The sequence below is a fragment of the Capsicum annuum genome, chromosome 10 (genome assembly GCF_002878395.1).
Source record: "Capsicum annuum cultivar UCD-10X-F1 chromosome 10, UCD10Xv1.1, whole genome shotgun sequence".
NCBI classification, from domain to species: Eukaryota; Viridiplantae; Streptophyta; class Magnoliopsida; order Solanales; family Solanaceae; genus Capsicum; species Capsicum annuum.
The window spans coordinates 183,455,806-183,482,616 of NC_061120.1; the positions used below are offsets into that span (position 1 = coordinate 183,455,806).

The 26,811-nt window shown below is 33.5% G+C and overlaps 1 protein-coding gene across 19 annotated transcripts in view; it reads left to right on the plus strand.

The window, feature by feature from the left end:
- The window catches only part of LOC124888158, a 46,293-nt gene that overhangs the window by 12,125 nt on the left and 7,357 nt on the right, over positions 1-26,811 (plus strand). For 4 of the 19 annotated variants that reach the window (XR_007046255.1, XR_007046269.1, XR_007046265.1 and 1 more), the window contains one exon: positions 24,729-24,986. Coding sequence is in view for 1 of the 19 variants with exons in the window: in XM_047398615.1 (XP_047254571.1) it covers positions 5,033-5,069; positions 9,770-9,940 (208 nt within the window). In the remaining 18 variants the exon portion in view is untranslated. The other 15 variants (XR_007046254.1, XR_007046261.1, XR_007046267.1 and 12 more) reach the window with 9 other exon arrangements.

The following is a 26,811-nucleotide window of genomic DNA, read 5'->3' on the forward strand; positions in this document are numbered from 1 at the left end:
GTTATATAATTTGTTTATTATTTATATAATTTGTTTATTATTGGTATCAGAGCCCTAAGATTCTAGGAGACTTTATTATATATGGTGTTGTTAAGAACCGAGAAACGTAAACCTAGGCCTTACAAACGTCTAGTAATATTAGATTCATAATATTATTGGTCTAATAGAATTCTTAAGAAAGAATATATAAAATTATATAATGTATTACTACAACATAGGCAGTTAAGTATTAAGTTATTTGAGCTTTCTTTAGAATCTAGAGAAGAAATTTGGACAGAATTACAAGAAGTAGATAATAGATTTAAAAGAAGTCAAAAATCAGATATTGTAAATGTCCTAAATGTTCTCTCATATTATTACTAAAAACTAATTTGTTTATTATTGGTATCAGGACCCTAAGATTCTAAGAGACTTTATTATATATGGTGTGGCTTGCAATGCTTGCTGCACTTTCCATAAATTCTTTTATACTTTCTTCTATACTATAAATCAATTCTGAGTCTTCACCTTTTAAGATGTTTTATCAATTCGTAGCTAAATCAAAAGAATCAAAAAATGCAAAAATATTTTATTTTTGGGAGAAAATATACTAGCTGGACTAGCTGTGTCTTTACCCGATACAGTGGGTTTTTCCATTTTTGAAGAAGATGGAGAATTATTTAGAATTTTTTAAGTCTCATAAATTGGCTGAGTCTTTTGTGAAAGTCCAAAATGAAGAATTTTTATATGGTCTTGTAAAATACTTATATGTTCTAACATTTGTCCTTTTTCATTTACAAGGTTTTCATTATCTTGTCTTAAAACCTCATTGTCGTGATTTAGTTTTCTAAAAGCTTCAGTCATAAAGGAACAATGATCACAAAATATAATTTTGTTCGTGTCTTTTTTAATATTATATTGAAGAATTTTTTGCGTTTCTGGTCTTAAAGATGGGGTAGTAAAATAATTTAGCTCTAAATTTATACGGGCATAATCTAAAGCCTCTGTTAAATCATCAAAGCCTTACCCATAATTTAAATAAATTTTACAACAAAGAACCAATAACTAGAACAACAGAAGACAAAATATTAGAATTAGAAGGAAGAATAAGAAAATTAGAGATAAGAGTGTACAACAAAGAGATAATTAGAGAAGAAGATTTAGTAGAGGTAGAATTATTAAATACATTTGTTGAAAATAATAAAGTTAAACAGAAAAAATCAATGAATTTACCATTTGAAGGGATGGTATGTAATGAAGAAAAGGAGATAAGTACAGTCAAAGTTTTAAGTCCACAAATGCCTATAAATACCCCTCTTTGGAAGACTTAAACATAAGTACCTAGAGAGAAAATCATGACTTTAGCAAGACTTTTGGCAACTTGGGTAGGTCCCATGATCACATGGCTATGTCTTTACTTTATCCGTTTATTTATTTATCTGTTACATCATCGCATATATCTGTAATTTTGTCTTTCAAGGATATTGTCATTGCTTATATATCCAGATTGTGTAATGCTTCTGAATCAAACTCCATTCCTGAATCTTCATCGACATTTGGTGTAATTTTAACAACGGAGAACATATATTACATGGAGCTAATCCACAACTAAATACTATTACAGACTTTATAATAAACCTAGAAAAAAAAGTGCAAAAAGAAAATACAAAAATATTAAAAACTCTAGAGATATTAGAAAACCTACAAAACAAACAAAAGAATTTGTCAAGTAAAATTAAATTAAATTTTGATTTCTTAAAGAATGGACAGCTTTCACATGTCCAGAAGGACATTTTAAATGGCTGGTCATGCCGTTCGGATTAAAGACGGCTCCTCCAATTTTTCAAAGAAAAATGGATAGTATTTTTGGAGGTTATAAAAATTTTATATTGGTTTATGTAGATGATATTCTAGTTTTTAGTAATAATATGAGCGAACATTTAGGAAATTTACAACAAGTCTTTAAATTATTTGTAGATAATGGAATAATAATAAGTAGAAAGAAAATGGAATTATGATAATGATACAATTAGTCCAGCTCAAACGGTAGTTGGTAAAAACTTATCAAATCCGTTTGGATGCATAAAATGTATAGAGAAGGCATCAGAAATCTTAGAAACTCCAAAATTAACCTGTAATTTAAATAAATTTTACAACAATGAACTAATAACTAGAACAACAGAAGACAGAATATTAGAATTAGAAGAAAGACTAAGAAAATTAAAGATAAGAGTGTACATCAAAGAGATAATTAGAGAAAAAAGATTTAGTAGAGGTAGAATTATTAAATACATTTGTTGAAAATAATAAAGTTAAACAGAAAAAATCAATGAATTTACAATTTGAAGGAATCTATAGCTTTATCTTGACTGTCTCTTTGTTTTTCTTCTTTTATATTTTTATTAAGTTCTAATAGTAATAAAATTATAATATTATTTTGTTTTATGATTAAAGAGTCCATGAATGTGTTTTTATATAGTGTAAAATTCTACTCAGTACTCTCTCCTTCGTTGTCCTTATCCAGTGTAAGTGTCCAAATCATAATAAACAAATTATATAAATAATAAACAAATTATATAAATATAGTATAGACAGATAGATATAGTATAGATAGATAGTATAATGTAATGAACAGAAATATAATAATAGATGTATAAAGATAATAAAGAGACAATAATACAGATAGATATAATATAGATATAATTATTATAATAATAATATAATAAAATATATATTAACAAGCAGATAATATAAATATAATATAGATAGATTATAATAAATACGGATAGATATAATATAGATATAATTATAATAAAAATGAATAGATATAATAAAAACAGATAATAAGATAGATAGACAGACAAACAGACAGATAGTAATAGAGAATATAATAAAACAGATAATAGATAACAATAATAATTGACTGGACAGATAGATAATAAATTAAACAAACCAAATAATTATTAAGCAGGTTTTAGTATATGTTATAAGCAAAGTAAATAAATAAGTTAAGAAAAGTAATTAAAGCAGGTAAGTAGTTATGAGAAAATAAAGCTGACTTAGTGTGGATGTGTTTTTATATGGTGTAAAATCCTACTCAGTACTCCAGGATGGGGAGCAGTATTAAAAGCAAAGCCTAACAAATATAGTGACAAAAAGGATGAGAAAATATGTTCTTAATAAATAAACAAGTTAAGAAAAGTAATTAAAGCAGGTAAGTAGTTATGAGAAAATAAAGCAGACTTAATGTGGATGTGTTTTTATATGGTATAAAATCCACTCAGTACTCCCTCCTTCGTTGTCCTTAGTTCAGTGTAAGTGTCCAAATTATAAAGATCAAAGTATATTTTCTCCAGATCAACTGCAAAGAATCCATACCTAGATAAGAATAAACATAAAAGAAAATATAATACCAATAGAATCTATAAAAATAAATTAGAATGTTTTACCTGCGGTAGTATAGAGCACTTAACAAATACTTGTCCTGGATCAACAGGCCGAAAAACCTTTAATACTGAAGATATAAAATTAGTCCAACAACTTAAAAGCATGATACAAGACATCCCATACTTAACGTTACCATTAGAAACAGATTATTTAATAGTTGAGACAAACGAAAGTCTTCAAGGATGGGGAGCAGTATTAAAAGCGAAGCCTAACAAATATAGTGACAAAAAGGATGAGAAAATATGTGCTTATTCAAGTGGAGAATATAAAGAAAAGGGCAAATTAAATAGCATAGATGTGGAGACATTAGCAGTAATTTACGATTTGAATAGCTTTAAACTTTATATATTAAATAAGTCAGAAATCTTAGTAAGAACAGACTGCGAGGTTATAGTAAAATTCTATCAGAAAATAAAGGAGAAGAATAGTAGTAAAAGGAGGTGGTTAAATTTCCTAAAAACCACTTCAATTTATAATATTGTTCTAGAACATATTAAAGGTAAAGATAATAACCTAGCAGATCATCTAAGTAGACTAATAAAAGAAGACAACTAACAATTTTTGTTTCAGTATGTATACAGACAAAAACAAAGGAAAGATGTCATCCTCTCAAGACTACTTAAACAAATTACTAAGCAACACTCGTTACAGGCCACTAACAATGTTGGAACATCCGAAATCAGAAAGACTGATTTTTAGGCCTCATAATCTAGCCAGTTATGAGCCATCCAATCTAATTTTCAAATTTAATACTGAAGATATAAAATTAGTCCAACAACTTAAAAGCATGATACAAGACATCCCATACTTAACGTTACCATTAGAAACAGATTATTTAATAGTTGAGACAAACGAAAGTCTTCAAGGATGGGGAGCAGTATTAAAAGCGAAGCCTAACAAATATAGTGACAAAAAGGATGAGAAAATATGTGCTTATTCAAGTGGAGAATATAAAGAAAAGGGCAAATTAAATAGCATAGATGTGGAGACATTAGCAGTAATTTACGATTTGAATAGCTTTAAACTTTATATATTAAATAAGTCAGAAATCTTAGTAAGAACAGACTGCGAGGTTATAGTAAAATTCTATCAGAAAATAAAGGAGAAGAATAGTAGTAAAAGGAGGTGGTTAAATTTCCTAAAAACCACTTCAATTTATAATATTGTTCTAGAACATATTAAAGGTAAAGATAATAACCTAGCAGATCATCTAAGTAGACTAATAAAAGAAGACAACTAACAATTTTTGTTTCAGTATGTATACAGACAAAAACAAAGGAAAGATGTCATCCTCTCAAGACTACTTAAACAAATTACTAAGCAACACTCGTTACAGGCCACTAACAATGTTGGAACATCCGAAATCAGAAAGACTGATTTTTAGGCCTCATAATCTAGCCAGTTATGAGCCATCCAATCTAATTTTCAAATTGAAACCAGATGTAAGGGTGGATAAATGACAGATTTGCTTGATCGACAAATTATGGATCTCCTACAACAAGACACCAAAAGACATTAGATACTTTATTTCAGTCTTGAATGCTTTAAGTTATTATTTTACTGAGAAAAATAGCACTAACAAATTTAAATTTTATGTTGTTCTTAGGGGAAAGACACAGGGAGTATTTCAGACATGGACAGAGGTAATGAATTCTGTAAAAGATTATACAACCCCTCTCTATAAAGGCTTTGATGATTTAACAGAGGCTTTAGATTATGCATGTATAAATTTAGAGCTAAATTATTCTTTACGACCAGAAACGCAAAAAAATCCTCAATATAATATTAAAAAGGACACGGACAAAATAATATTTTATGATCATTGCTCCTTAATGACTGAAGCTTTTAGAAAACTAAATCACGCCAATGAGGTTCTAAGACAAGATAATGAAAAATTATGTAAATGAAAAAGGACAAATATTAGAACATATAAGTATTTTACAAGATCGTATAAAAATTCTTCATTTTGAACTTTCACAACAGACTCAGCCAATTTATTAAACTCAAAAAATTCTAACAAATTCTCCATTTTCTTCAAAAATGAAAAAACCCACCGTATCGAGTAAAGATAGAGCTAGTCCAGCTCAAATAGTCCAGCTCAAACGGTAGTTGGTAAAGACTTATCAAATCCGTTAATGGGTGTGCATTCCCCAACGAATATAGAAAGACCTACTGTATCGAGTAATGATACAGCTAGTCTAGCTCAAACGGTAGATGGTAAAGACTTATCAAATCCATTGATGGATGACACTTTGTCAAAAAGTGTAGGGAGAATACTCCCAGCCAGTTTGAAGAACACAGGTACTCAAACCACAGACGAAAGAAGTCCTTCTCAGACTAAAAAAGGTTTTTTCTTGAGAAAAAAAGAAATATAGAAAAAATTGATAGTGGACTCTATAAAAAAATTATTAGCAGAACAACTGTCCAAAAAATAACAATGAATCCAGAACCGCTAGAGCCAAAACCCAGAATTTTCTTAATTCCAAGAGAAGAGACAAGATCACCTAGAGCAGAAACAAGAGTGGGACTATCCAAATGAAGACAGTGACGAGTATGAACGAGGCTACAACTCAGTCATGGATCAATTTACACAAGACCCTAATATCGATGAAGATTTAGAAATGGAGTTTGATTCAGAAGCATTACATAATCTGGATACGTAAGTAATGACAATATCCACGAAAGACAAAATTACAGACACGCGATGATGTAACAGATAAATAAATAAATGGATAAAGTAAAGACATAGCCATGTGATCGTAGGCCCCACCCAAGTTTCCAAAAGTCTTGCTAAAGTCTTATAAAATATAAATGGATTGGAATCCTTAAAGTGTATTTGTAGTCCACAAATTCCAATAAATACCCCCCTTTGGAAGACTTAAATATAAGTAGCTAGAGAGAAAAAATCAAGAGTGAGAAAGTTCTTAGTTTTTCATAAAGTTCTTAGTTTTCAAAGTTTGTAAGTTAGTTCTTCATAAAAAAAAGAGTGTGTAAAAAAGACTATATTAGTTTCTTAGTTCTTCATTTTTTGGTAGCTGTCAAGTTTTCAGGAGACTCCTGAAAGGGAAACCTCACTTCTTTTTTAAAACATGTAAGTAGTCATTACATAGATCTTTGTATTTTTCACTCAAGTTTGTAAATTATGTTTGAATTAATCAAGTTCAGATTTTATTTTAGTTGTGTTTTTAATATTATAAGATTTGGATCGCCGGCAGTTTACCGTCAGTTTTTTTATCTTGTAAAATTCATTACTTATTAATACATAGTTAATTATTAGTAGATGTGTACATATTTAATTGTTAGTAGATGTGTCTTTAATATTATAAGATCTGGATCGCCCGCATTTCGCCGGTGTTTTTAATATTAACAAACAGATAATATAAATATAATATAGATAGATTATAATAAATACGGATAGATATAATTATAATAAAATGAATAGATATAATAAAAACAGATAATAATAGAGACAGATAGATACAATATAGATAGACAGACAGACAGACAGACAGACAGATAGATAGATAGATAATATATAATAATAATAATAACAATAGAGAATATAATAAAACAGATAATAGATAACAATAATAATTAACTGGACGGATAGATAATAAATTATACAAAGCAAATAATTAATAAGCAGGTTTTAGTATATGTTATAAGCAAAGTAAATAAACAAGTTAAGAAAAGTAATTAAAGCAGGTTAGTAGTTATGAGAAAATAAAGCAGACTTAATGTGGATGTGTTTTTATATGGTGTAAAATCCTACTCAATACTCCCTCCTTCATTGTCCATAGTCCAGTGTAAGTGTTCAAGTCATAAAAATCAAAGTATATTTTTTCCCAAAAATAAAATATTTTTGCATTTTTTGATTTCTTTTTTCATACCCTGTTCATCTCTTTCTCTTTGGTTTTAGGTATTTTAGTAATATCTTCTTTAATCATACCTCGGGAGAATAACAACAGTCCTTTTTAAGAGAACTTTTCAAATCCCTAGGAATTTACAGATTAATCCAGCGTTATTACTTAAAACACTGAGAGAATAACCATATACTGGGAGTATGTTTATAAGTAATTTACTAATTTTACAAGACTAGAAAATTGATGGTGAATCACCGGCGATCCAGATCTTATAATATTTATAACACCCCAACTTAGGAAGGAAGTTTGTAACGCCCTGCATCTGGTACCCAGATTGCTACACGGTGCTCATGATCCCGAAGGACCACAAGCTAACCCATGACTGATATCTGTACCTAAACACTGCATAATATACTGTATAAATGAGGAAATAGTAGGCTGAAACATGTCATAAGGTTCAAAACTGATAAACATATGATAAAACCATATATGAATAATGTGGTACAACAATACCAAAACTAAAATAATGTCTGAAAATATCTAGTCTGAAAATACTATAGTCTGAAAGCCTCTAAACTGTCTGAATAAGGAGTTGATGGGACATGTCCCCAACTAACTCCAACTACTGAAATAAACTAAGTAATGAAGAAATAAAGTAATGATCATGTCCTCAAAGGATGAGGAATCACAGCTAACTCTGAATGCTGAAACTGGAATGTTACTGATGCTCTAGAGCTCATGCTTCTGAACCTATAGTATAAAACATCATAGCATAAATGTGTAGTACATTTGAATGTACTAGTATGCAAGTAAGGTAGGCTGAATTCAAAGGGTTTAAATGCATGAACAATGCTAACTGATTAAATAACATGAACATGAGAATACATGCATAAATAAGTGACTGTGACTGAATTCGTGATGGTACTACTATTGAATCTAATTACTGATAGCATGAGTCATTGATAACTGATATAACTGATACTGAGTGACTATATCTGACAGTTTAGGTTTTGATGGAACTAACTGAGTTCCGTACTATTTTGAGTTGACTATATTTGACAGTCCTGAAATTCTAAAGACCTATCTGAGTTTTATTACTGAGACTGAGTCTAAAATTGTAACTGTGGGAAATAGTTATCTAACCGACATATCCCAAATAAAGCAATATAAATAGGTTGGGGTCCAATCTGTAACCCCAATTGGAAGGGTGTCAATACTACGCCACTAATAAACACAAGCTGTGGGTGACCCTCATCTGACAGTGTCCCCAAAAGAGAACAGTGGGACCCTCATCTGACAGTGTTTATCCACCTCAACAACCCTCATCTGTCAGTGTTGATGTCTCAACCTATGTTGGCCACATAGTTCTGGAACGCAAAGATTGCTTCTAAGGATCACACCCTCAACTGCCAGTGTGTGTCCTCATCCTTGGGTTCACTCGGTTCTAAATCCTACTCCCATTTGAATAGACACTGAACATGATTAACTGAACTGAACTGGACTGAGTTCATTGAGTTCCGTTGACTGACGGAATACTACTGAGATTACTGAAACACTGAGATTACTGGGATTACTGTATTTTCCTGAGTCACATGACCGACTGAATTCTATTGAACATGGCTTAATTGAAGATATCATGAAAACATGACACTGGCTTTAGGCACACAACTAAATTTTCGGGTATTAGATACCCCCAGGACTCGATAGCATAATATGTAAATCATGATGCAAACCTAAAAGCCCAACAATGGCTATATACTCATGATTCATTCATTAAGACATTTCAACAAACACTTGGGGTGTATCACTTGTACATGAATGGGGAATACATAATTGCATACTATATCGTGGCATTAATCAATTCTCATGGATAATTTATCAAACACTTGCACATAAACTAATCATGGCATGATTTCTTTTCTTATTAGTTCACATAGGCAATTCATCAAGCACATAATGAACATAGTATATATGTAGACAACATTGCACAAGTAAATATCATGATTCAATTGTAATTTCACAATTCAAGGGTTTAATCATGGGTTCACATGAATCTACTCATATAATAACTAATTCCACATAAAATTTATTACCAAACATGGATTAAAATTCAATTGGTCATTATCAACATGAACAAAAGCAAACCCAACATGGGATTCATAAAAACTTGAACTTTGAAAAGAGATTCTTAAGCTTTATGGGTGAAAGGGACCCATGAATCAACACTTCACATACCTTGATTATAAGCTTCTTGAAGTTCTTGGAGAGATTCTCAGAATTAGCTTTGATTTCTTGAAAGCTAGGATTTTGTTTCTTAGGAGAGAATGTTCTTGATTTGGGGAAAAACAAGTGAGTAAATAATGATTTAAAACATTTTTAGGGATTAAATTCCGCAGCTAGACGTTTTAAAACCTTAGGAAAAGGCCAATTTATCCCTCGACAAAATATTTATTTTTTATCAAAATTTCCCAATTTGGCAGGCTGATGCGACGCGGTGCTATCGCGTCGTGTCTATGGAATTTGACAACTGGGAAATTGGGAGATGGCACAACATGGATCTATCGTGTTTCCACTTTGTTTGCGATCTGAAAGTTTGGCGCGACACGGAGACATCGCGAAGGTTCACTAGAAAAAGGTTAATTTGGATTTAAGAGCCCTCCGCAATGCGGTGTAATCGCACAGTCTTACTGGAAACTGACAAACGTCATTTTGGCTTATGGCGCGGCGCGCCACTGGTTGAAATGACGGTGTTTTATGATTGAAACTTTAAATCGTCATAACTTCTTATCCGGTTATCGGATTTAGCCGAATTTGATATTGATGGAAAGCTTATTCAATTTTCCACACAAAAAAAAGTGAAAATCTTGAAAATTTCACATATATAAAAGTGTATTCATATTGAAAGCATGTCTTTGACATCTTTAGGACGAATTTAAGCTAGGTAGAAGTACGGGGTATTATAATATCTTTCCCTTGGGAACATTTGTCCTCGAATGAAACTGACTAAGATGGGAGAAATGATAGAGTGAAGCACATGCTGAACGTGAACAATTGAAACATGATTTCATGACCAATATAATTGATAAGCTGAATGTATTATGCTTAATATGCATATCTGATACATGAATAACGGATTTATGACTGCATGACTAAATTACTGATAAGATGAGTTTCTCATCAAACTGAACATACATATCTGATGCATGAATACATGACTGAACTGATACATGAATGCATGGCTGACTATACTATGGTAATTGATACCAAGATGGAATTCTGAACATGAACTAGATACCAAGTTGTAACTGAAATCTGAACATGAAACTGAAAGGCTTAAGGAAAGCTATTACCTTGGGCTGAGTCTGAATTAGCAAAGAAGAGGTGAGGATACTTGGTACGCATGTCTGCTTCTGCTACCCAAGTAGCTCCCTCAATGGACTGATTCCGGCAAAGGACTTTGACTAGAGGGACTCCTTTGTTCCTCAGTCTGTGAGTCTGATAGTCAAGAATTTTGACCAAAATCTTTTTGAAAGAGAGGTTGTTCTGAATATCTATACTCTGAATAAGGACTACAACTGTTGGGTCACCTATGCACTTCTTGAGAAAAGAGACATGGAAGACTGGATGAACTAAAGCTAGATCTGAAGGCAATTCGAACTCATAAACTACTTTGCTGAAGTGACTGAGAATTTTGAAGGGATCGACATATCGGGGACTGAGCTTTCCCTTCTTGTCGAATCTCTTCACTCCCTTCATGGGAGAGATCTTTAGATAAACATAGTCACCAATCTCGAACTCAAGATCTTTTTTGCGCACATCTGCATAAGACTTCTGTCGGCTCTGAGCAGCCCAAAGTCTTTCTCTGATCAACTGGACTTTTTCTAAGGCATCGAATACTAAGTCAGGCCCTATAATTGAGGCCTCACTAACTTCAAACCAACCAACTAAAGATCTGTACCTTCTACCCTGGAATGATAGTTGTTGTTATATGAAAACTCAATCAAAGACAAGTGTCATCCCAACTACCCTTGAAATCAATTGCAAATGCTCGCAGCATATTTTCAAAAGTCTGAATGGTCCTTTCTGCTTGACCATCTGTCTGAGGATGGAAGGTTGTACTGAGATTAACTTGGGTACCAAGACCCTTTTGGAATGCTTTCCAAAAATGAAAGGTGAACTGGGTACCTTTGTCTGAGATAATAGATAACGAAAAATCATGCAATCTGACAACTCTCTGATGTAGAGTTTCGCATAATCCTCGGTTGAATAAGAGGTATGGACTGGAAGGAAATGAGTTACTTTGGTCATCCTATCTACAATGACCCAAACTGAATCATGTTGATGACGAGTATGAGCAAACCCATCACAAAGTCCATGTTCACTTCTTCCCACTTCCAAGTAAGAATATTGAACTCTTGTATGGACCCACTAGGCTTCTAATGCTCTATCTTAACCTGCTGACACGTAGAGCACATAGCCCTAAACTCTGCCATATCTCTCTTTATCTCACTCCACCAATAGATCTCCCGCAAGTTGCGGTACATTTTTGTAGACTCTGGATGAAAAAAGTAGCACTCACCATGCGCTTCTGCAAGAATTTGCTGCCTCAAATCATCTATACCTGGAACACACAGACAACCCTGACAACACAATACACCATCTCCCCCTTGGGAGAAAACCTCAACCTTCTGATCCTTGACTGGCTCTTTCAACTTTACTAGACTGGGATCTCTATCTTGCTTTTTTTTTACCTCAGAAACTAGACATGATTTTGAACTACTCTGAACCCATATATCACCTTTCTCTGTATTGGCTAAGTGAACACCTAGTCTGGTAAGCTGATAGACTTCTTGAGCTAACTTTTTTTTACCGTCCTCAACATGAGCAATACTACCCCTAGACAGTCTACTGAGAGTGTCGGCCACTACGTTGGCCTTTCCCGGATGATAAAGGACACTCATGTCATAATCGTTCAAGAGCTCCAACCATCTTCTCTGACGAAGATTGAGATCTTTCTGACAAAAGACATACTGAAGGCTCTTATGATCTGTGAACACATCTACATGAACTCCATATAGATAATGCCTCCAAATTTTTAAGGAAAATACTATGGCCGCTAACTCAAGATCATGAGTAGGATAATTCTTCTCATGGGGTTTAAGCTGTCTGGAGCCGTAGGCTATGACCTTACCATGTTGTATGAGGACACAACCCAAACCTACTCTAGAGGCATCGCAGTACACTACGAACCCATCTGGATTGTCTGGAAGATCCAAAATCGAAGCTGAGGTGAGTTGAGTTTTGAACTCCTGAAAACTTTTCTCGCAAGGATCTGAACACTAAAACTTGACTTTCTTCTGGGTCAATCTAGACATAGGGGATGCAATAGAAGAAAATCCCTCAACAAACTGTCTGTAATAGCCAGCCAAACCTAAGAAACTCCTAATATCTGATGGAGAGATAGGGCGAGGCCAGTTTCTTACTACTTTGGTCTTTTGAGGATCAACTCTAATGCCATCACCGGAAATGATATGACCAAGGAATGTTACTGACCTTAGATAAAATTTGCACTTACTAAATTTGGAGAATAGCTAATGATCTCTGAGAATCTAAAGTATGATTCTGATATGGTCTGTGTGATCACGCTCACTACAGGAATAGACAAAGATATCATCAATAAAGACTATAAAGAACAAATCCAAGTACTTCTTGAACACATGGTTCATAAAGTCCATGAAAGATGCAGGGGCATTGGTAAGACCAAAGGACATGACTAGAAATTCAAAGTGACCATACTGAGTTTGAAAAGTTATTTTCAGAATGTCACATTCCCTGACTCTGAGCTGATGATATCCTGATCCGAGGTCTATTTTAGAGAAATAGTTGGCACCCTAACGTTGGTCAAACAAGTAGTCAATTCGGGGAAGTGGATACTTGTTCTTGACAATGACTTTATTGAGCCGACAGTAATCAATGCACATTCTGAGAGAACCATCTTTCTTGTGCACGAATAAGACTGGTGTGCCCCATGAGGACATACTGGGTCTGATGAATCACTTATCTAAGAGATCCTTCAACTGCTCTTTCAGTTCTTTGAGTTCTGCTGGTGCCATTTTGTATGGCAGAATAGATATGGGCTGAGTATCTGGAAGAATATCAATGCCTAAGTCTATTTCCCTTTCGGGAGGAATTCCTAGAAGATCTTTGGGAAAGATATCTTAATATTCACTCACGACTGGGACTAATTCAAGATTGGGAGTCTCGGAACTAGAATCCTTAACATGAACAAGATGACAGACACATCCCTTATATATCATTTTCCATGCCAAAGATAGAAAACAAGCTGACCTCTGAAAGCTGAAGTACTACCCCTTCACCCTAGGAAAGGTTCATTCAAAAACTGGAACTGGACTATTCTGTTTCATCAGTCGACTGTGGCATAGCAGGAATAAAGCCAATCTATGTTGATAATGACATCAAAATCAGTTATCTCTAATTCGACTAAGTTTGCTGAAGTGACTTTCTGAAATATCATAATCGGGCAGTTCCTGTATACCCGTCAGGCTATGATGGTTTTACCTACTAGGGCAGATACTGAGAAGGGATCTGTTAGAATTTTGGAACTGACTCTGAAATCAACTGCTACATAAGGAGTAACAAAAGATAAAGAAGCTCCTGGATCTAGCAAAGCATAAACATGCAAGTAAAAGATCGGTAACGTACCAGTAACTACATCAGGAGAATTTTCCTGATCTTGTAGGGATTGAAGAGCATAAAGTCTGTTTAGGCGTTGCCCTCTAGTAAAATTGGAAGTGGCACCCTACTAATTTGGAGGACCAAACTGGGCTGAGGAACGGTTCTACTGACCCTGATAACCTGACTGGGGACAATCTTTGACTCTATGGCCTGGCTTGCCACATCCAAAATAGACATCATTGCCAGCTTTGTAAGTACGTTTGTGGCTCTTACCACAAGTCTGGCAAAGAGAATTGGTTCGGGCACTGCCAATACTGCCCTGAGATTTAGAGCTTGGTGCCCTATCTTTGTTACCTTCCCATAACTTAGGAACTGGAGCACTGGCTGAGAAAGGAGCAGGAACGGATGACTTTGGGTGGAGCTAAGAATAGTTTCCTTTCTCTGACTTAGGCTGAGCAAAGTTGAAACTACCTATCTTTGGTCTCTTATTCTGCCTCTCTCTCATCTTAATCTTTTTCTTTTCTATCTATTGAGTATGGGTCATAAGCCTGGCTATGTTCATATCACTATTTAACATTGCAGACCTGTACACATTGACCACACTATCATTTACCCCAGAAACAAACTTACTCATCTTGGCCCTGCTATCTGCAACCACATGAGGAGCATATCTGGCTAATCGAGTAACTTAAGAGAATACTCTTTCACCGTCATGTTGCCCTGCCTAAGATTGATAAATTCTGACACCTAGCTTCTCTCATCTCTTGGGGAAAGAATCTATCTAAGAATGCAGTGACAAACTCCTCCCACTCAATAGGCCCTACATAAACTGACCTCTCTGACTTCTACTATTTAAACCAAGTGTGCACAATATCCTGCAACTGATATGCAATTAGCTCGGCACTCTTACTAGAATTAACCCCCATGATGTCCGTAACTTTCTGAACCTGATCTAAGAACTCCTGAGGATCCTCTTCTGACTTAGACCCGAAAAAAGATGGAGGATTCATTCAGGTGAAGTCCCAAATCTTGGCTGCAGCTGAATTGGCCACTGGGTTGGCTGAAATAATAGTTGGTCATTTATTCTGAGAAGCAACTAAATTAGAAAGAGTGGTGAATGCAGTTCTGAACTCTGCATGAGAAACGTGTTCTTCTAAGGGATCTGCTTGGATGGGCTGAGGGGCTGACTGATTTCTGTTTCTTCTTTTGGGAGGCATATTCTGTGGAAGAAAGGGAGAAATAGATTAGACTGAGAGTTAAATTTGAGCTCACGCTCACTGGCACAACATGAATACTGAAAGAAGGGAAACTATTTCTAAAATATCTCATAGCCTCCTGCACATAAATGTGATGCGCAACACACTCATGTACAAGATTCTACTAGATGCGGCTTTCAGACTTCCTAGGACTTTATTAAACCTTAGGCTCTGATACCAAGTTTGTAATGCCCCGCATCTGGTACCCAGAATGCTACACGGTGCTCATGACCTTGAAGGACCATAAGCTAACCCACGACTGATATTATACCTAAACACTGCATAATATACTATATAAATGCGGAAATAGTAGGCTAAAATATGTCATAAGGTTCAAAATTGATAAATATCTGATAAAACCTTATATGAATAATATGGTACGACAATACCAAAACTGAAACAATGTCTGAAAATATTTAGTCTGAAAACATTGTAGTCTGAAAGCCTTTAAACTGTCTGAATAAGGAGTTTATGGGACATGTCCCCAACTAACTCTAACTACTAAAATAAACTAAGTAATGATCATGTCCTCGAAGGATGAGGACTCATTACTAACTCTGACTGCTAAAACTGGAATGCTACTGATGCTCTGGAGCTCGTGCTTTTGAACCTATGGTATAAAACACCATAGCACAAATACGTCAGTACATTTGAATATACTGGTATGGAAGTGAGGTAGGCTGAATGCAAAAGGTTCAAATGCATGAACAATGCTAACTGACTGAATAACATGAACATGATAATACATGCATGAATAAGTAATTGTGACTAAATTTGTGATGGTACTAACAACTGAGTCTGATTACTGATAGCATGAGTCACTGATAACTGATATAACTGATACTGAGCGACTGTACCTAACAGTCTAGGTTCTGATGGAACTGAGTTTCGTACTGTTCTGAGTTGACTGTATCTGACAGTCCTAAAATTTTGAAGACCAATCAGATTTCTATTACTGAGACTGAGTCTGAAACTGTAACTGTGGGAAGTATTCATCTAACCGACATACCCCAAATAAAGCAATATAGCTAGGTTGGGGTCCAATCTATAACACCAATTGGAAGGGTGTCAATGCTACACCACTAATAAACACAAGCTGTGGATGACCCTCATTTGATAGTGTCCCCAAAAGAGAATGGTGGGATCCTCATCTAATAGTGTTTATCCACCTCATCAACCCTCATCTGTCAGTGTTGATGTCTCAACCTATGCTGGCCACATAGTTTTGGAACGCAAAGATTGCTTCTAAGGATCACACCCTCCACTGTCAGTGTGTGTCCTCATCCTTAGGTTTACTCAGTATTAAATCCTACTCCCATCTAAATAGACACTGAACATGATTAACTGAACTGAACTGTACTGAGTTCATTGAGTTCCGTTGACTGACGGAATACTACTGATATTACTGAAGCACTGAGATTACTGGGATTACTGTATTTTCCTGAGTCACATGACCGACTGAATTCTACTGAACATGGCTTAACTGAAGATATCATGAAAACATGACACTGGCTTTAGGCACACAACTAAATTTTTGGATATTAGATACCCCCAGGACTCGATAGCATAATATGTAAATCATGATGCAAACCTAAAAGCCCAACAATGGCTATATACTCATGATTCATTCATTAAGACATTTCAACGAACACTTGGGGTGTATCACTTGTACATGAATTGGGAATACATAATTGCATACTATATCGTGGCATTAATCAATTCTCATGGATAATTTATCAAAAACTTGCACATAAACTAATCATGGTATGGTTTCTTCTCTTATTAGTTCATATAGGCAATTCATCAAGCACATAATGAACATAGTATATGTAGACAACATTGCACAACAAGTAAACATCATGATTCAATTCTAATTTCACAATTCAAGGGTTTAATCATGGGTTCACATAAATCTATTCATAAATAACTAATTCCACATAAAATTTATCACCAAACATGGATTAGAATTCAATTGGTCATTATCAACATGAACAAATACAAACCTGTAACATCTTGATTTTCTGAACCAAAATGCTACGTGGTGCTCATGACCCCGAAGGACCACAAGCTAACCCATGATTGATATCTATACCTGTATACTGCATAAAATACTGAAAAATACGGAAATATGTACTGACTGGCCATAAGTTTTAACTCTGAATAAACATAACATCTGATAAGAATAATGTTTGAAAATGGTATAACAATACCAATACAAATCTGAAATAATTGTCTGAGATGTTATAGTATAAAAGCCTCTAAACTGTCTGAATAAGAAGTTGATGGGACATGTTTCCATCTAACTCTATCTACTGAAAGAAAGAATGAACTAATCAAATACTATCATCCTCGAATGATGAAGACTCACTGCTGACTCTGTCTGTATAAATCTGGAATGCTACTGATGATCTGGAGCTCGTGCTTCTAAACCTACGGTATAAGACACCAAAGCATAAATGCGTCAGTACTTTGAATGTACTAGTATGCAAATGAGGTAGGCTAAACGCAATAGGGTTCATATGCATGAATAATACTAGCTAACCGACTATCATGAACGTGAGAATACATACATGCATACGTAACTATAACTGAACTGCGGAGATACTGTCTACTGAGTCTGAATACTGACAACATGAGCTTACTGATACTGAGATACTGATTGATTGAGTTTACTGATATTGATATATAAGCCATTAATAAATAGGGAATCGATACTGTGTTGTTGAATCCTGAAAAACTAAAACGATATTACTGATACATGAATAACTATTTATGACAGTTCTGATTATAAAGAACTTGATTGGTTGACTGTATCTAATAGTTTAATTATAAAGAATTAATTTGATTGACTGTATCTGACAAACATAAATATGAAGAACTGATATGCTTGACCATATCTGACAGTTATGAATGTGAATACTGATAATATGAGTTCTGATAACTGATATAACTGATAACATGAGTGACTATATCTGAATGTCCTAAATTTGATGGAACTAACTGAGTTTCATACTGTATTTGAGTTAACTATAGCTGACACTCATGAAATTTGAAGAACTATCTGATTTCTTTTACTGAGACTAAGAATGAGACTGAAATTGAGACTATGGGAAGTAGCCATCTAACCGACATACCTCGAATCTAAACTGGTGGGGTCCAACCTGTAACCCCATCTGGAAGGGTGTTAATACCGTGCCACGAATAGAGACAACATGTGAGTAAACCCTATTCTATTTGGGAGCTCTTTCTGTCTGCCCTTGCTATCAGGTAAACTCAAATGAGATGCATTAGCCCTATCTGTAGGGACATCTCAAACTATGCTGGATAAGTAGTTCTGGAACTTAGGGATTTCTTCTAGGGATCTCAGTCCTATCTAGCGGGTGAGTCCCCATCCCTAGGCTCACTCGGTACTGAATCCTACTCCCAACTGAAAGACACTGAACTGATTAGCTGAGCTAAACTGATTAACTGAACTAAAGTGACTAGCTGAACTGATGTTAGTAGGATTGTTTAGCAGAGCTAAAATGAGTTTACTAAGTTTCGTTGACTAAAGAAATGTACTGATGTCTGAGGATTGACTGAGAGTACTGTAGTTATTGAGATTTTACTTGGAATACTGTTGAATTCTACTTTCTATCTGAATAAGGCTGAACTTTACTAGTTGATGAGGTTACTGAGGTTCTGAACTGAATACTTACTGAGACTTGATAACTAGCTGAGATTACTGAGATTACTGAACTACTGAGATTTCTGAGTCACATGACTGACTGAATTCTATGGATCATGGCTTGACTGAGAGTATCATGATAACATGAGATGGCTCTAGGCACACAGCTATATTTTTCGGGTATGAGTACCCCCAGGACTCGATAGAAGGAAACTGACAAACATGAATTTCTTGAATGCATGACCAACATCAACAATCCATAATATCATAACATGGGAAATTTCATAAAGTACATGGTTATCATACATCTTTTACATAAGTAGGATTTTTTGCAAGTAAGTATAGCATAATCTCATAAGACTAGTTCATGAACAATCCAACATTATTTACAAGACACAATATCAACATGAAAATTATTGGAACATAAGGGCATATCATGAATCCTTCACCTAGTCACTATTTAGCTATATTGCATGATATCTAGTTTCTTAGGCATTTCATCAAGCACCTTACATGCAAAATTTTGGGCATAGGTATATTTATCAACATAACAATCTTAATCCATCCAAAATTCATGGGTTACAACGATCCTACTTATATGCTTCGTGAAAACATATCAAGATACAACCTTGAACTCAAAAAATAATCATCAACATGAATAAAGCCATAACACAACAAGAAAATCACAATTTATAATTTAAAACATGATTCTTGAGCTCTATGGATGAAAGGGATCCATGGATAAACACTACGCACACCTTAAAGCTTGATCTTGAAAGAGATCTAATGTTTCTTGAAGGTTCTTGAAGAAATCCTTAGGCTTGCTCTTGATTTTTCTTGAATAGGGTTTAACCCTTTTTGGAGAGAATGTTCTTGTTCTTGAGTTTGGAGAACTTGAATATCTTAGATTCTTGAAGAAGGATTTGAATCTTGTTCTTGGGTTTTGATCTTGAAAGAAACCTTAATTTGATGTTATGGATGAACGAGGAGTTATGTTCTTTGATTTGATGTGATTGGGTGTTAAACAGGGTGGAAAAAGACCCAAAAATCTCTTTAAAACGATGTTTCAGCACTGTTTCGGGCAAAATTAACGGTCTGAGTGACGGACCATCACTCTAGTGACTAACGTCACTCCAACCGTCATTTTTGGTCCAGAAAATGGCCTTACTGCTTCAGTTTTGATGGCCAAATCAATGGTCCATCACTGACTTGACAGTCCGTCATTTTGATCGTCGCTCCTAGACAGCTCGGGCAGCTCTCAATAAAATGGTCATAACTTTTTACTCCGATGTTGGATTTTGGCAAAATATGTATCTTTAAAAAGATATCAAATATATATATATATATATATATATATATATATATTTTGGTGGGTCATGATATCAAAAATTCATAGTATAATGAGGGATGTTTTGATTCGTCCAGTAGGTAGGACGTATTTGAGGCCTTAATATATATCTAACTTGATCATAAAACTACCAAATCACTATAATTTATTTTTCATGATCTTGAAGCATGGTTCTACTATCGGTTGGAATTCTCGTGGTATTACAAAACCCAACATGGGATTCATAAAAATTCATATACTTGAACTTTGAAAAAGAGATTCTTGAGTTTCATGGGTGAAAGAGGCCCATGAATCAACACTTGACATACCTTGATTGTAAGTTTCTTAAAATTCTTGGAGAGATTCTCGGAATTGACTTTGATTTCTTGAAAGCTAGGGTTTTGTTTCTTGAGAGAGAATGTTCTTGATTTGGGGAAAAAAAGTGAGTAAATAATGATTTGAAACATTTTTAGGGATTAAATACCGCACGTGGACGTGTTAAAACCTTGGGAAAAGACCAATCCATCCCTGGATGAAATATTTATTTTTCATTAAAATTTCCCAATTTGGCAGGCTGGCGCGACGCGGCGCTATAGCGCCGTGTCTCTGGAAATTGACAACAGGGAAATTGGGAGATGGCGCGACGCAGAGCTGTCGCGTTGCCACTTTATTTGCGATCTAGAAGTTTGGTGCGACGCGACGACATCGCGGAGGTTCACTGGAAAAAGGACAATTGGGATTTAGGAGTCCTCCGCAACATGGTGTAATCACGGAGTCTTACTAGAAACTAATAAATGTTATTTTGGCTTATGGAGCGATGCGCCACTGGCTGAAATGATGGTGTTTTATGACTTAAACTTTAAATCGCCATAACTTCTTACCCGGTTATTGGACTTAGGCGAATTCAGTATAGATGGAAAGCTTATTCAATTTCCCACACAATAAAAAGTGAAAATCTTGAAAATTCCACATATATAAAAGTGTATTCATCTTTAAAGCTTGTCTTTGACATCTTCGGGACAAATTTAAGCTAGGTAGAAGTACGGGGTATTACAATATTAAAGACACATCTTCTAACAATTAAATATGTACACATCTACTAATAATTAAATACGTATTAATAAGTAATGAATTTTACAAGATCGGAAAACTGGCGGTAAACCATCGGCGATCCAAATCTTATAATATTAAAAACACAGTTGAAATAAAATATGAACTTGATTAATTCAAACTTAATTTACAAATTTGGGAGAAAAATACAAAGATCTATGTAACGACTACTTACATGTCTTAAGGAAGAAGCTAGGTTTTTCTTTCGGGAGTCCCCTGAAAACTTGACAGCTACCGAAAAATGAAGAACTAAGAAACTATTATAGACCTTTTTACACATTCTCTTTTTTTTTTTATGAAGAACTATCTTACAAACTTTGGAAACTAAGAACTTCATGAAAAACTAATTACTTTCTCACTCTTGATTTTTTCTGTCTAGCTACTTATGTTTTTCTGTCTAGCTACTTATGTTTAAGTCTTCCAAAGGGGAGTATTTATAGGCATTTGTGGACTTCAAATACACTTTATGGATTTCAAATCCATTTATATTTTATAAGACTTTAGCAAGACTTTTGGAAACTTGGGTGGGGCCCACAATCACATGGCTATGTCTTTACTTTATCCGTTTATTTATTTATATGTTACATCATCGTATACGTCTGTAATTTTGTATTTAGTAGATATTGTCATTGCTTACGTATCTAGATTGTGTAATGCTTCTAAATCAAACTCCATTACTGAATATTTATCGATATTTGGGTCTTATGCAAATTGATCCATGGCTGAGTTGTAGTCTTGTTCATACTCTTCACTGTCTCCGTCTGATAGTCCCAGTCTTGTTCCTGTTCAAAGTGATCTTGTCTCTTCTCTTGGAAATTTTGGGTCTTAGCTCTGGCGGTTCTGGATTCATTGCTATTTTTTGGGCAGTTGTTCTGCTAACAATTTTTTTATAGAGTCTACTACCATTTTTCTATATTTCTTTTTTCATCTTTCTTTTTTCTAAAGAAAAAACCTTTCTTAGTCTGAGAAGGACTTCTTTCATCTGTGGTCTGAGTACCTGTGTTCTTGAAACTGGCTGGGAGTATTCTCCCTACACTTTTTGGCAAAGTGTCAGCCATCAACAGATTTGATAAGTCTTTACCAGCTACCGTTTGAGCTGGACTAGCTGTATGATTACCCGATACATTAGGTATTTCTACATTCGTTGGGGTATGCACACCCATTAACAAATTTGATAAGTCTTTACCAGCTACCGTTTGAGTTGGACTAGTTGTATCTTTACCCGACAGTGGGTTTTTTTCATTTTTGAAGAAGATGGAGAATTATTTAGAATTTTTTGAGTCTCATAAATTGGCTGAGTCTGTTGTGAAAGTTTAAAATGAAGAATTTTTACACGGTCTTGTAAAATACTTATATGTTCTAACATTTGTCCTTTTTCATTTACAAGGTTTTCATTATCCTGTCTTAAAATCTCATTGGCATGATTTAGTTTTCTAAAACCTTCAGTCATAGAGGAACAATGATCACAAAATATAATTTTGTTCGTGTCTTTTTTAATATTATATTGAGAAATTTTTTGCATTTCTAGTCTTAAAGCTGGGGTAATAAATTAATTTAGCCCTAAATTTATACGGGCATAATCTAAAGCCTCTGTTAAATTTTCAAAGCCTTTATAGAGACGGGATGTATAGTCTTTTACAAAATCCATTACCTCTGTCCATGTCTGAAATACTCCTTGTGTCTTTCCCCTAATAACAACATAAAATTTAAATTTGTTAGTGCTATTTTTCTCAGTAAAATAATAAATTAAAGCATTCAGCACTGAAATAAAGTATTAATGTCTTTTGGTGTCTAGTTGTAGGAGATCCATAAGTTGTCGATCAGGCAAATCTGTCATTTGTCCACCCTTACATCTGGTTTTAATTTGAAAGTCAGATTGGATGGCTCATAACTGGCTAGATTAGGAGGCTCGAACCAGTCTTTCTAATTTTGGATGTTCTAACATTGTTAGTGGTCTGTAACGAGTGTTGCTTAGTAATTTTTTTAAGTAGTCTTGAGAGGATGACGCATTTCCTTTGTTTTTGTCTGTATACATACTGAAACAAAAATTCTTAGTTGTGTTCTTTTATTAGTCTACTTACCTGATCTACTAGGTTATTATCTTTACTTTTAATATGTCCTAGAACAATATTATAAATTGAAGTGGCATCTAGGAAATTTAGCCACCTCCTTTTACTACTATTCTTCTCTTTTATTTTTTGATAGAATTTTACTATGGACTCGCAGTCTGTTCTTACTAATATTTCTGTCTTATTTAATATATAAAGTTTAAAACTATTCAAATCATAAATTACTGTTAGTGTCTCCGCATCTATGCTATTTATTTTACCATTTTCTTTATATTTTTCACTTGAATAAGTACATATTTTCTCATCCTTTTTGTCACTATATTTATTAGGCTATGCTTTTAATATTGCTCCCCATCCTTGAAGGCTTCCGTCTGTCTCAACTATTAAATAATCTATTTCTTATGGTAACGTTAAGTCTGGGATGTCTTGTATCATGCTTTAAGTTGTTGGACTAATTTTATGTCTTCAGTATTAAAGGTTTTTTGGCCTGTTAATCCTGTTTTAGAATATAACGGTCCTACTACTTTTCCTAAGTCTTTTATAAAAGCGCTAGCATAATTTAAGTGTCCTAAAAAATTTTGTAAATCTTTAGTCTTGTCTAATCTATGTGGCATTTCTAATACTTTTTTAGCTATGTGTGGTTGTAATTTTATTCTGCCATCTCCAATAACTACTCCTAAAAAATTAATACTATTTTTACAGAATTCTATTTTCTTTCTACTTATTATTATTTCATTATCTACAAATAATTTAAAGACTTGTTGTAAATATCCTAAATGTTCTCTCATATTATTACTAAAAACTAGAATATCATCTACATAAATCAATACAAAATTTTTATAACCTCCAAAAATACTATCCATTTTTCTTTGAAAAATTGGAGGAGTCGTCTTTAATCCGAACGGTATGACCAATCATTCAAAATGTCCTTCTGTACATGTGAAATCTGTCCATTCTATACTATCTTCATGCATTTTAATTTGCCAATATCCAGATTTACAATCAAATTTACTAAATACTTTTCTTCCTTGTATTCTATTTATTAATTTTGTTTTGTCTGGTAACTTATACCCATCCATTACAGTATTATCATTTAGTCTTTTGTAATTTATTACCATTCTATCTTTTTCTCTTATTATTTTACTATGGTTTCTTACTATGAAAGTTGCTGACCTATGTCTTGATGTAGATCTTCTAATTATTCCTAATTCTAATGGCTCTTTTATTTGTATTTCGAAGTCTTTAAGGTCTTCATTTGTAGACTCTATAGATGTTTTTATAGTATATTCTGAATTAATTATTTCTAATTTACAGGTAATTTGATTGGAGTCCCAATGTTGCAGGGTTTTTCTCCGATTATCTCTAGCTTATCTAAAATTTGTATTATTTTTTATAAGTCTTTTTGATCTTTTATTACTCCTATCTGTTGTATACCCTTCTTAAAATTGTATAATTTTGTATCTATTTCTATTAAAGTATAGTCTTTTTCTATTTCTTCTACTACTAATAAATCTTGTAATTCTTCATACATTGTTATCTTATCACTACAAGTGCAATTTTCTCCTTTATCACATTCTAGGATTTTTTTTGATTTTATTTGATCATTTGAGCTTTCGATTCTTTCTTTTGTCTTATCTTTAAGGAAATGATATTTAGTTAGCAGGGGTTATGTCTGCACTGGTGAGTGAGTGATATCACTAGCAAATATTATCCAATTTTTCGTAACAAGACATCCGCCATTATTTTGTATCATAAAATCTAATCCTAAGACAAAGTTTGTTTTTATGTTTAAATCTCTAACTAGTATTTCACTGAGTGTATATGATGGTTGGTAGAATTTTTCACAAGGATTAATAAAACTTACCCTTTCTCTTGGTATATAGTCTGTATAGGTAGTATAGATTCCGTCCATTTGCATGGATAGTTGAGGTTTTGACAATTTTTTAATGAATTTTGATGGTAAAATTCTACTATTTAAAATGCTTTTTATACATCCTGAATCAACTATAGCTAATGTCTGGAACTCATAGTCTTGAATTTTTATTTTTGCTAAAACTTTGACTGTACTTATCTTCTTTTCTTCATTACATACTATTCCTTCAAATGGTAAATTCATTGATTTTTTATGTTTAACTTTATTATTTTCAACAAATGTATTTAATAATTCTACCTCTACTAAATCTTCTTCTCTAATTATCTTTTTGTTATACACTCTTATCTCTAATTTTCTTAGTCTTTCTTCTAATTCTACTATTTTGTCTTCTGTTGTTCTAGTTATTGGTTCTTTGTTGTAAAATTTATTTAAATTACAGGTTAATTTTGGAGTTTCTAAGATTTCTGATGCCTTCTTTATACATTTTATGCATCCTGCCTTATAACATTTTATGCATCCTTCCTTGTAACATTTCCTACATTTTTTTCTTTTGTTTTTACTTGGAAATCATTTACAAAAACAACACTGATTACTGTCTAATCATTTTCCTTCCTCAAATTTATGTTCACATTCTTCTATCAAATTTATTAAATCATAATAATCTGAGTTTGTCTTTTCTAATCCTATTTCATTTATAAATTCCTTTTCTCCAGAATCTGAAAAATCAGATTTATTTATTTTTTCTTCAAAGACTTCCATACTTCTAATAGAGTATATACTTTCATTATCTAACATATATTCGTCTACATTTATTAAATTTTTCTTTACATCTTCTATTAATTGTGCATTCCTAGATCTATTATTGATTCTTTTTTAACAAGTATTTGCTAAGTGCTCTATGCTACCGCAGGTAAAATATTCTAATTTATTTTTATAGGTTCTACTAGTATTATATTTTCTTACATGTTTATTCTTATCTAGGTATAGCTTCTTTGCAGTTGATCTTCTTATATAATATTTCTTCTTAGGGCGATAGTATTTTTGATATGCCTTTCTATATTTCTTCTTTTTATAATCTTGATCATAATGTTGTGTAGTATATATGTTTTTACAAAAATCTATATCACTTCTTTTTAATTGTTTTTGTATCTGTATGTTTGTGTATTTTTCTTGTAATACATCCATTATATGTTGTATTCTTTGTCGTGTTGATAATGGGTTGTTTGGGTTTTGTATTACTCCTTCTCTCTTGGACCATTTTTCTTTTATCTCTCTTTCTAGAGCCCTTGGTAATTTATTAAATAATCAAACTCCTAGAGTCTGATCAAATGAGCTCCCACTAATTGTGCAATAATAAAAGTAATCATTTAGAAATTCTTTAATCCTTTACCAATTATTAATACTTAGTTGTTCTAAATTTATTAGGGCTTTTTGTTGCAATACCACTAATCCACTATTAGGATCTTCTCCTGTTAGCAGAGTATGTACTTTATTTAAAAAATTCTATGGATTTGAGCCTAGTTC